The 12,497-nt window shown below is 30.6% G+C and overlaps 2 protein-coding genes across 2 annotated transcripts; one reads left to right on the forward strand and one right to left on the reverse strand.

The window, feature by feature from the left end:
• Positions 1 to 3,203: 3,203 nt before the first annotated feature.
• Positions 3,204 to 5,050, forward strand: LOC114283801 (uncharacterized). The gene has a single exon (XM_082895947.1). The coding sequence runs from the start codon at positions 3,496 to 3,498 to the stop codon at positions 4,888 to 4,890; it is 1,395 nt and encodes a 464-aa protein (XP_082752073.1). The 5' UTR covers positions 3,204 to 3,495; the 3' UTR covers positions 4,891 to 5,050.
• A 2,676-nt stretch (positions 5,051 to 7,726) lies between these two features.
• Positions 7,727 to 9,954, reverse strand: LOC114283813 (homeobox-leucine zipper protein HAT4). The gene is made up of 4 exons (XM_028226681.2): positions 9,464 to 9,954; positions 8,924 to 9,249; positions 8,756 to 8,835; positions 7,727 to 8,643 (listed from the first exon to the last, which is right to left on the reverse strand). Exons 1-4 carry the CDS (start codon positions 9,624 to 9,626, stop codon positions 8,286 to 8,288), a joined length of 927 nt encoding a protein of 308 aa, XP_028082482.2. The 5' UTR covers positions 9,627 to 9,954; the 3' UTR covers positions 7,727 to 8,285.
• Between the last annotated feature and the right edge of the window lie 2,543 nt (positions 9,955 to 12,497).

Below are 12,497 nucleotides of genomic sequence, written 5' to 3' on the forward strand. Positions count from 1 at the left end.
TATACTAACAGTCCTTGTAATTTAGGACTTGTGTCACTTTGGTCCTTGATTTTTCAATTGTAATACATTTGACCCTGAATTTTGAATCTTGTTCCAAATAAGGCAATTGAAGATACCATTGATTAATTTCAAGGGCAAAATAGTCAATTTGATAAAATATAAACTAATTTGATAAAAATAAATGTCAAAAAGTTATATTTGAATTTAAAAAAATTATTTATACTCACCAAAGATAAAATTATGTAAAATTGATAAATCTTTTACACATTTTTTTTTTTTACCAAATTAATTTTTATTATGTGTTTGGATGATGACCATGAAATGGGTGCTTATTTTTATTTTCATTAAATTAGTTTTTATTTTTTCAAAACTTAAATATGACAACAACTTTTATATCATTATTAAATCAATCCATTAAATCAAAAAATCCAAAACTAAAAATATTTTATATATTAAATACTGTATGTCAATTACACATTAAAGTCCTAACAACCACCCATTACATGATCATCATCCAAACACATAATAAAAATTAATTTGGTAAAAAAAAATAAATGTGTAAAAGATTTATCAATTTTACGTAATTTTATCTTCGGTGAGTAGAAATAATTTTTAAAATTCAAAAATATATTTTTGACATTTATTTTTGTAAAATTCGTTTATATTTTATTAAATTGACAATTTTGTCTTTGAAATTGAGTAATGATATCTTCAATTGTCTTTATTTGGAGCAATATTCCAAATTTAGGGTCAAATGTGTTACAATTGAAAAGTTATGAATTAAAGTAACACAAGCCCCAAACTATAGGGACTGTTAGTATAATTTGTCCTAAATTTTTTTTTATGTATATATAATTTATATATCATATTGTAAATATATGTGTGTTTGTGTATATGGTGATTTTTTTTGTTCGGCCCCTCTAGTTTCGTCCCTGACCACGCCACCGCCACCGCCACCATTATGCCATTCCACTACCACCAGCACCACCACTATCATCACAATACAAAAATTAACATATACAATTTAAAAATAATAAATTTTAAATCTTATTTTAGACATATCAAATAACTTATTTTTAATTCAGTACTTAAATTTTTATCAAATAACTTTTCAATTTAAAAAATTTAACATTCAATTTTTAATACTTAATTTTTAATTTTTAACTTTATCAAACACACCTTTATTATGAGATAAATCTCTTATTTATGGTCCACTGTTGATTAGTTGTCACATTCGCAAATTTCTACATAAGTAATGGTACATTCCATCAATTTTGGGCCACCACAATCAATCAATAATGACATAATAACATCCGTTGAATAGTTTTTATGTTATATAAGATTCTCAAGTGATGTGACTTATGGTTAGGGCTGCTCGCGGGTCGGTTTTGGCCGGGTGCAGGTTAAAATCGACCTGACCTGCACTTATGCAGTTGGGGAAAAATAGACCCGCAACCGCCCGCGATGCGGTTCGCGGTTTGTGCAGGCGGGTGCGGTTCGGTTTGCGGTTTAGTTTTTATTATTATTATTATTATTATTTAACTTAAGCAAATTTGACATTTTTTGTTACTTTCTAAACACTTTTTTTTTTTATAGAAGAGTTATAAATTAAATTACAAGATATAAAATTCATGATCATAATAAATAGTCCACATGTTAGATAAGATGATATGGAACCATGCTTGAGGATAGTAATTAATCTTCCTCCTTAGCTTGCAAAAACATACCCTTAAAAGTCAAACTAGTAATACTAATTTAAATATGCAAAAACAAACCCTTAAAAGTCAAACTAGTAACACTAATTTTAATAGTGGATTAATCTTCACTATTTAGTTTTTAATATGCAACAATGTGATAATAGAATGACAATTCAAAATATCATATTTAACTGTGTCTACTAGACTAATGGAATATAATGATTTTTTTTTTTATATATATAAATAAAAGTAAAACTAGTAACACTAATTTAAATATCATTAGATCATGATAATGTATATAAGTGCCCATATAATAAATTTTACTTTCATCCAAAATGTAAAAATAAAAATAATAACTAGTTATCTCCCTCCATCCAAAATGCAAAAAATAATAATAATAACTAGTTATTTTTTCTTTAAAAAAAAAAAAAAAAAAGAAGAAGATGCGGGTTGCGGGCGGGTCGGGTTCGACCCGAACCCGATCTTTTGCGAATTTCTTGACCCGCACCCGCCCGCCTACCTACATCGAAACCGCCCAAAGCACTGCGGATAGGGTAGGGTCGGGCGGTTTGTGCGGGCGGGTGGGTTTGTTGCCCAGCCCTACTTATGGTTGATTTGGGAATTCAAAATTGAGGCATAAATCATCTTCATTTCTACACAAATATATAAAGAAATAGTCTATAAAATTAGAAAATTACTACAAAATACAAATTTCACATTAATAGGATACATTTAAAGTTGTATTGTGGAGCCTATCTTACGTGAGTCTTGCCTATTTATTCTAAAGAAAAATACTTAAAACTTATGAAATGAGTGACTTTCATAACTCTTAATTGATTAGTGATCACTGATTATATATATATTTTTTTTCCCTCTTTCTCACAGGTGTGTGAAACCGTGGGGGTTGTAGGGCCTGTAAGACTTCTGATATTTTAAATTATGAATTCTCTTCTTTTTCTTTTTTTGAAACTGTGGCTCCTTTTGGCAAGAGCTAAACAGGACTTTTTTGGCTATTTTAACCACAAAAGACAAAATAGGCTATTTTAGCCACAAAAAACAAAATATCACATCCAACCCATAATCATTACATTCTTCACTCACAAAAAAAACTAAAAAAGTCAAAAAGTCCTTCCCAAACCAAACTTTTTAGCCCAGCCTAAAATAGCTAAAAAAAACCAAAAAGTCAACCCACTTCCCAAACGGATGCTGTAGCATTTTTGATAGTATAAAAATACATTACTTTGGTTGTCTAACCTTTGTCTTTTTGTAACCATTTCCATCTCTCTCTTTTTATATGTACAAATATGGTGGCAAAAGCCGAGGGTTCGCCGCGGTACTACTACATTTATTCTTTCATTTTAGTTTGCCCTATAAATTCAAAATCCACCATAGATTAAAAATTGCATTAATAGTACATAAAAGATTTTATAATAATCAACAAGAAAAACTTCCTTGGCTAAAGACTTAAATGACTACAAGTTTATATGCAACATTCCTGGGTGATTAAAAATAAATGTGTTCTATTCATTCAACATTTAATTAACCACCACTAACAATAAAGTGCCTCTTTGGGCAAATTGGGAGGGAAAAAAAAGTGTGAATTCCAATTGATCAAAAATGTTAAAAGAAAAAGCATAGATTGCAGTCAGCTCACTCATTCCCAAAAAATTCTTCATCACTCTCTCCTTTTGTATTATTTTCCTTAGCCTCCAAGGCTTCTCTCCTTCATCTTCTCATCTTCCATCACATTCTGCAACATCATCAACATCTCAAAAAAAAAGCTTCTCTGTGTTCTTCAATGGCAGATACATACTCTTCTTACATTGAACCACATAGATTAGGCTCTTCACAACTAGTCTCTCCAAACCATGAAAACCCAAATAAGTTTCACACTCATTTCATGTACAAAGCTATCCTCACTGCAATTTTTCTAGTTATACTTCCTCTGTTGCCTCCACAACCTCCACAATTCATCGATCAAACTCTTCACACCAGAAGTTGGGAGCTTTTTCAGCTTCTCGTAGTCGGTATTGCCGTCTCTTACGGCCTTTTTAGTCGACGAAACGATGAAACAGAGAAAGAGCATAGCTCAAAATCTGATAATGTGAACTTATTTATGTCTAAATTTCTTCAGATTTCATCGGTTTTTGATGATGAGACAGATAGTCTATATGGGTACCATGACAACAAGGTTCAGACTTGGAATTCTCAGTACTATAGGGGTGAACCAGTTGTGGTGGTAGCTCAAGAAAGCTCTGTTCTTGAAGAACAGAGTGGGGATAGTGCTCGGTTTGGCGAAAAACCGTTGCTTTTGCCCATTCGGAGCTTGAAATCGAGAGTTTCAGACGCCGAGTTTGCTGAAGCAACCAATGAATCAAGTGGCAGGGCTGGTTCAAATTCGGGTTCAAAGCGTTTCTCGAACAATTCCAAAAAATCCAGAAATGTGGGATTCGGAGCTTCGAGTCCTTTGGATTTGGAGGAGAAATTAGAGGAAAATAAAATTCTCTGTTCTCCAATTCTATGGGGATCAAAATCGGAAAGGATGGAAATAAAACAAGAAATGGATCATGATGTTCCCTTGTTTTCTCTGCCTCCTTCAATGGAAGATTCTGAATTCAGTCACCTCGAATCACACTCTTTTAGGCCTCAAATTTCTCAATCATCTACACCAAATTTCACATTTACTTCACCATCACTCTCTTCCCCGGAAAATCCATCTAATTTCCCGTCTTTCTCAACCGAATCACAAGCCAAGATTGTCGAAAAAGTGCCAAGGAAGAAGATTCAATACAAGCATTCACCTCCGCCACTGCCACCAATTGTTTGTAAATCTCCTCTTGTAAAGCCAAATTTTAGTCCCTCAAATTCTGACAATTTTCCCGGGAAAGAATTGAAGAGAAAGATTTGGAGTGTGCCCAAGCACTTGAGTGGGTATGACACAGAACAACTGCTGAGTAGAGCATGTGAAACTGATCAAGACTCGGAGAGTGAAGATTATGTGTTTGAAGAAGAAGAAGACTCAGGCAATGAAGAAGTTGCTTCTAACAGTGTTCGCGATGAGGGACCGGATGTGAACAAGAAGGCTGATGAGTTCATTGCCAAATTCAGAGAGCAGATTAGGATCCAAAGGACAGAGTCAATCAAGAGATCAACTGGGCTGATTGCTAGAAACTCTTCGAGGTTGTTAGCTTGATGTATATGGTTGGCTCACTTTTTAGGGCTCTAATTTCAAAAGTCCTGTATTCGAGTATTGTTCTTCCAATTATATTTATTATTGTACAATATATACTATTTTGTTTGAATGAAACTTATTTAAAATAATTTGATATTTTATTATCCATATAAATTTATGGGTAAACTACTAATAGATCTTAATAATTAGACTTAATTCCCATTAAATCGTATTGAAAATAAGTCTTGATAAAATCGTCGCTAAAAATAATTTTTTGTGACGATTTTTTATATATGTCGCTAAAAATTGACAATTAGTGATTTTTTTTTGTCATAATTTTTATAAATTGTCACTAAAACTTACAATTAGTGACTTTTTTTATAACAAATTTTTCTCATAGATCCTATTGAATAATAAATTTACTTATTAAGACTTACATGTAAGTACTTCTAAATTTATCGAGCCTTATAATAAATTATTTTAATTTTATTTTAAAATATGTTCCAACTATGAGTTTGTTTAGAAAATGAGCCCAACTTGAACAACAACGCTACCATGATTTTTAACAGCTCAAAACTCTTTTGAGATAATGAACCAGCTCACTTTTCCATATGTCGATGGGCTAGGGCATGATTGGATCAGATTTAAGGAGTTTAATTTGCCTCCTCAAGCCCAGCCCAATTAAGATGGATTGGAGACCCACAACAAACTCAACTCAACTCAACTCAATAGCCATTTAAAAAAATATATCTATGCTATATATTAAGCAAAATAGGATTTTTAACCCCAAGCATTGTGGGAGTTCCAATCTCCCAATCTAAATTTTTTGATTTTTTGATTTAAAAAAAAGAAAAATCTTAGCATTTGTTAACTTCTCTCAACTTCCAAGTCTTACCCTCATAATAACACTTTAATGCATTAAGAACAAGCATAAAAAAAATTCTTTGAAATCTAACACATATGAATTCCTTGAAAAGTCCAAACGCATATGATTATTATTCCTCATAATAACACTTTAATGCATTAAAAACAAATATAAAAAAAAATTCTTGAAAAGTCCAACACATATGATTATTATCAAAATATTAAACTTTAATATAATATAAAAAAGGGAAAAAAAATATTTAAAAATCACAATTCACATATATAGATAATTATAAACACAATCTGTGCATAGCACGGGTGATATGCTAGTATCTATAATCACAAAACTCGTGTTAGAAGAAATGTAATGAATGTGAACATAGCCATGAGACTTTTTAAACACAAATTCTGTGTACATAAGAAAACTGATTGGATAGATCCCTTAAAATAAATTTCTAATCTCATCCCCGTATAAAACTACCTATTTTCTTAAGAAATCGAGTAAATGGACCAACAATAAAATGGTAAAATTAATTAGGTGACATAAATCCCATGAAAAATATTTTCATTGATATATCAACCCAGTTTGGTAGAACATCCAACAATATCAATAACATCAACTAGAAACCACCCAACAAGCTTTAATTTATACTAGTAGATCAAACATCATACAACCAAATTGTGCTTGCTTTGACCCTTTAACTCACTTGGTCCTGGTTGTAACAGTGACATTATAGCTTCTGATTGAGTATAGCTAATATTTGTTGGGATTTTAAAGAATTGGAGAATTTCAATTGAATAAAAAAATATGGAAAGTAATTATAAATCGATGAACATGATTTGCATTTACTGTTTACGTTTATCATTTATCTCAAATTCTCTCTTTAAAGAAACTCTTATATAATGTAAACTATTTCAAAATTTTAGGTGCAGCCAGAGCCCCTACTGGCCTTCAAAATTATGGCATGTTAACAAAAATAAAGGGTATTAACTTATTAAATAAATAACAACCATGTTAAAAAAACGAATATAAGTTTCAAATCTAAAATTAATCCAAAAAAATTGAAACATTTGACAAATGACAGGGATTTATATATTAAAAATATATATATTTGAGACATTTAAAACATTACTCTTAAATGCATCTATAATTATGCGGATTAGTATGTCAATTATTGATTGGCTTAAAAGTCCTCCGCTAAAGACCCAACTTGCTATCACATTAAAGAAGAATTTAAATGTTAAATTGTAAAAGTTTCTTAACATTTCTCTTTAGAAAGTAGAGAAAGTTAGAGAATTGATTTTAGGTTCCTTGTTTGATTAACAAGTTGCGACAGTGTAAAATATTATGTCAAGGGTCTTCATAATTTAAACAAAAACATTATAATGATCATATTTATCTATAATATTTTATTCATATAAATCGTTCAGATTTAGGAGTTATTTGAGATGATCTAAATAAGTATACTTTTTGACTTTTTATAAAAAAAAATATACAGGAAAATAAAGAGATAATGTGACCCAAATAAATGTACTTACATCTATCATGCTAAACAACCCCTTAATAAGTCTCACCAGTCACTAATTCAATATTAACACACAAAATAATAAATAAAATATAACAAATAACTATCATCATTATAACATTGACATAAAAAAAAAAATGAAAAAGCAAAACTTTCAACAAAATTGAAGTCCTCATAGTGGGGAGTTGGGGGACAGTTTCCAGTAATGCTGTGGTCAACAAATGCCTCATAAGTCAATTAAAGAAGCAAAAGCAATCAAACCACCAAAAATCATGAACAATACACAATTAACAAACATAATTAGAGTGGGACAACATCACTTAATTTAATTTCTACCATCAAATCACAAAGAATTTACGCAAAATACAAAAGTAATCACCAACAATCCCACATAAAACCCGATTTGCGTCCCCACACAATCCGGCAACAAAACAATTATAAATTTCACAAGGATACAAAATTGAAGATTCCTTGGCAAAATCATAGTAGATATAATCATTAATTTAAAATTTATAACAACCGCCTTAATTAGTATAATATAATTAAACCGAGCACTTTACAATACATCCAAACCAACCTCTTTAGACTAGACTCTCTTCTCAGACTACAACGATGTTTGATGTACAAAGAAAGAAAGAAAGAAAGAAAGAAAGAAAAAAGAAAAAAAACTACCATCCCAAGTATTTTTATTTTAATTTTTGTTTGTTTCTTCTGTCTTCTTAGAACAAACGGAAAATAAAAAAAAGAAGAAAAATTAGTACTAAGGACTAAAATTGGCAATTTCTCTGTTTTAAAACAGAGAAATTTCTCTGCCATGAAGTAGATGGGTCAATGAAACAAAACATTTTGAGACCCACAAAATCACATTCCCAACAACAAAATATCTTAGGCCCCTCATAGATACACACCCATCTAGAAAACCTATTGCTTCAATTCTTCCATTTCTTCATTCACATTCCACAAGGTATGGCAAAATTAGGATGAGAATATTGAATTGACAATTATGCCCACGGACCCGTGGGGTTATTACGATCGAGGGTGGAGAGCGTCGAACAACGGGCGGTGTGGGATGGGGTTGGTTGTGGTCGCAGTCGTGGTGACCCATGGATTGATGGGGACGGGGCGTTGGTGGGTGGAACCCATTTGGCGGGATCGGTGGTCGATGGGTGGTGATGGGGCAGAGGATGGTGGGACCGCGACACGCTCACATGAAGGGCACATGGTGAGGGTGGTGGGTGGGGTCATTTGCATGTAGAACTGTGGGGACAATTTTAATGCCCTCAGCTCCTGAACTTCCTTCTGTAGCCTCCGGTTCTCCTCCGTCAAGTTCTCACAACACCTCTTCAAGAACTCACAGTCAACCTCAGTCTGCTTCAACTTTGTCCTGTTACCAAACAACGGCATAACCATTTAATCCAGATGCAAATGGGTATTTTTGTACTTTCACTCTACTTAAAATACCGAAAACACCCTTAAAAAATAAACAAAATTCTAACCTAGCCCTCCTGTTCTGGAACCACACCTCCACCTGACGAGGTCTGAGCCCAAGCCGTTTAGCCAAAGCCAGCTTTTGCTTCTGCAAAACAAAGCCCAAAATTCTCAGTAAAATACCGAAATACCCCTGACCTCCATGGAAGACCAGTAGTACTGAGCTATGTACTTACCGGATTGAGAGTGTTGTGAACTTTAAAGCTTTCTTCGAGAATCATCGACTGGTCTTTGGAGAGACGAAGCTTCTTCCTAGAGGTATCACCGTCTTCTTCGTCGCTGATTCCTCGAGATGAAGCTCTCTCGAGATCGAGATCGAGATCGAGATCCTCTCCGTTGGGCTCCTCTCTCTCGCTTCTCTTCCCGCTGATACTCGAGATCGTGCTGTTCGGAGACGAAACTCCAGCTTCTTCCTCGCAATCGATCGTCGAAGGAACTCGATTCACGTCGATTCCTATCAGCAACGATCTCGTCTCGACTCTGCAAGTCTCCGAGTTTCGATCTGCATGTATAGATCCCCAAATCAGTGAAAAAACGATCGATTTAAAATATATAAAAAAAAATGTTGAATTACTGTGAAGATAATAAAGCTATAGATCTGTTTAGAGAGGATCTAGAAAGTTGAAAAGTAGGCCATTATTGAAGCTTGAAGATGAAGCAGATCTGGAAAGTTGAGAGAATCGAAACAGAACAGAGATCGGAGAAAATACACGTACCGAAGGAAGGAAAATTATCGTTCCATGAAGTCATCTTCTGAGGATTGAAAGGTGCGGAGGGAAAAGTAGAAGAAGGCGGCATGAGATTCAACTGTAGTGAGCTTCGATTCTCAGGAAAGCTCAAGCTCAGACTCAAACCCAAGTCTTCTTTCTCAACAGTCATCTTCTTAATCGATTTGTTCTTGAAAATCCCACTTGAAAGAGCACAGCACAGAGTGGTTAGGATAGCAGGGTTCAGGATTTTAGAGAGAGAAAGTGGAGTAGGAGTTTAGAGAGCGAAGGGAGAAGTGTTGGTTGATGAGTGGAGGGGGGTGATGAGGGGGGATTATATAGAAAGGAGAGAGAAGAGGACGAGTGGGGAAGAGAAGGAGGTGAAGTGTCCATCAATCATGACAGTGGTGAGGAGAAGCAGGGTGTACCAATTATCTCAATCATGCTTTTGTCCCCCAAGTAATTTATCTCACTCATGCTTTGTTTTGTCATCTTTCCCCTCTCTGTCTCTCTCATTAATATTATGTTTAGTTAGAGGATTTAAAAAAAAAAATTATATAAAATTAGGTGAAATATAGATATATTTTATTTACATTTCGCCTATTTTTTTTATTTTTTTTTTCAAATCTTTCCTCAAATCTCTCAACTAAACACAACATAATAATATAAAATAAATCTCACTCCCCATCCACCCTTTCTCTATCTGTTTTATTATCTCTCTTTCATCTCTTTAAAAGTCAAAATAAAGTGATATAGTTTGGTTTTTGATTTTTTTTCGCTAAAAGATAAATTGATTACAAAATCAAAAAAAATAATTCAAACAAAATATCACATCAAATTCCATAATTATTTCATTTTCTATTTTACAAACATAACATCCAACTACAAAAAAAACTCAATTATCTTTTCTAAATACAAAAAAAAAAATTATTCAATAATATCTTACAACTAAAAAAATCTACAAAAAAAACTCACTTTCCGAACACGTACATATTAAGAAATGTATAAATAATATTTTAAAAAATGAAAGACAAAAAAACGTCAGAATAATTTAAATAAAATATAAATAACATTTTTTCATTCCATTTTACTTTTCAACAAAAAAAATTTAAGAAATAATTTAGAATGCAGTTAAAAAAGTTATGTTTAGACTAAATAAATCAAAAATTCAAAAAAAAAAAAATTATCATCAATTAAAAAATTCAAAATTAACTTAACTTTTTCACTTGTAAAATTTTTTAATAAATTTTAAGCACATTAGTTTTATTATTTTTAAAATAATTATAAAATATTAAAATAGCCAAATTCTAAGAATGGTCTATATCGAATTATTGATGTATTGCTATACCAACAAGCACATTTTATACAAAATTTTAAGCATTAATGTGACATTTGTTATATTATTACAGTAAAAATTGTTTCATATATTAGATTTTTATTACAAAATTTAATTAGTTTGTATAAAAAATTAAAGTAATGATATTAGCATTTACTTTAACCTTCTCACACCCTTTTATTTATTTTTTAACCTCTCACAAGAACAAAACAAACAAAAAAAAATTAAAAATGTGAGGTTAAAAGTGAAGAGTGCCAATAATATTATTATTTTCTTTCTATAATTCAAAATTGTAATTTTTTGGAATAATAACTAAAAATTACTCTCACATGTTGGATTTGAGTGACAAAAATATTCAATCGAATAAAATAAGAAACACAGGAAAATAACTAGGTGTATATATTTTGAATAAAGTTATACGCATTAAATGGTATATTAATTAATATACTAATGAATGATGTGACATAATTTTAGAGATTTTGAATTTTTTTAATTTATATAATAGATATAATTCATAATTTTGAAGTAACAATATTATAATATATGTTAACTAGCATATCACCCGTGCTATGCACGGATTGTGTTTACAATTATTTATATATGTGAATTGTGATTTTTAAATATTTTTTTTAAATGTCTTTTTTTTCCTTTTTTATATTATATTAAAGTTTAATATTTTGATAATAATCATATGTGTTAGATTTTTCAAAGAATTAAATGTCTTTTTTTTTATTATATTATATTAAAGTTTAATATTTTAATAATAATCATATGTGTTGGACTTTTCAAGAAATTTTTTTATACTTGTTCTTAATGCATTAAAGTGTTATTATGAAGGATAATAATCATATGTGTTTGGACTTTTTAAAGAATTCATGTGTTGAATTTCAAAGAATTTTTTTTATGCTTGTTCTTAATGCATTAAAGTGTTATTATGAGGGTAAGACATAGGAGTTGGGAGAAGTTAGTAAATGCTAAGATTTTTTTTTAAATCAAAAAATTAGAAAATTTAGATTGGGAGATTGGAATTCCCACAAGACTTAGGTTAAAAATCTCCTTTGCTTAATATGTAATATAAAAATATAGATGGATATACTAATTAATATGCCAATTAATACGCATAGCACACTGATATATTTTTCACACAATTTACTTTACTTTTACGGTTACATTGAGCCCAATGGTTAACTAGTGGCCAATAATTTTGCATTTATTAAGAAAATAAAATAAATTCTTACTATAGGAAAAACAAATTATGGGACAGTTAAAAAAAAAAAACTACATAGTTTTATTTTGTAATAAAATAATTTTTTAATTTTATTAATTTAAACTCTAATATTTTGATTTGTTTTTAAACTAAATCATTAACCTATTTTCATTAAGTAAAATTGATGAAAAAATAATCTTGTAGATATTATTAAACTCAATATAGACATACATACAAATTTTTAAATACTCATTTTCATTGAATTTAATGACCAAAAATATTATTTTTCTATTAGTTTTACTTAACAAAAGTAAATAATTTAAATTTAAAAAATCAAAATATTAAGTTTTTAATCGAAAAAAATTAAAAATTTTAAGATTTATTTTGTTGTAAGAGATAAATCCTTAATTTTTTATTTTTTTTGTAATTTTGTAAAAAATTATTTGAAATAGATTTACAAAGGATAAGCAATGGTCACATCAAATTATAAAAGTAAAAAT

Source organism: Camellia sinensis, chromosome 11, assembly GCF_055761805.1.
Source record: "Camellia sinensis isolate YWXY chromosome 11, ASM5576180v1, whole genome shotgun sequence".
Classification (NCBI taxonomy): Eukaryota; Viridiplantae; Streptophyta; class Magnoliopsida; order Ericales; family Theaceae; genus Camellia; species Camellia sinensis.

Excerpts from the sequence above, each read along its gene's own strand:
- LOC114283801 (XM_082895947.1), top strand. The coding sequence starts at position 3,496 with ATGGCAGATACATACTCTTCTTACATTGAACCACATAGATTAGGCTCT.
- LOC114283813 (XM_028226681.2), bottom strand. The coding sequence starts at position 9,626 with ATGACTGTTGAGAAAGAAGACTTGGGTTTGAGTCTGAGCTTGAGCTTT. Across the intron at positions 9,250-9,463 it reads CGATAATTTTCCTTCCTTCG|ATCGAAACTCGGAGACTTGC; the intron begins GTACGTGTATTT and ends CTATACATGCAG. Across the intron at positions 8,644-8,755 it reads TTCCAGAACAGGAGGGCTAG|GACAAAGTTGAAGCAGACTG; the intron begins GTTAGAATTTTG and ends GTTTGGTAACAG.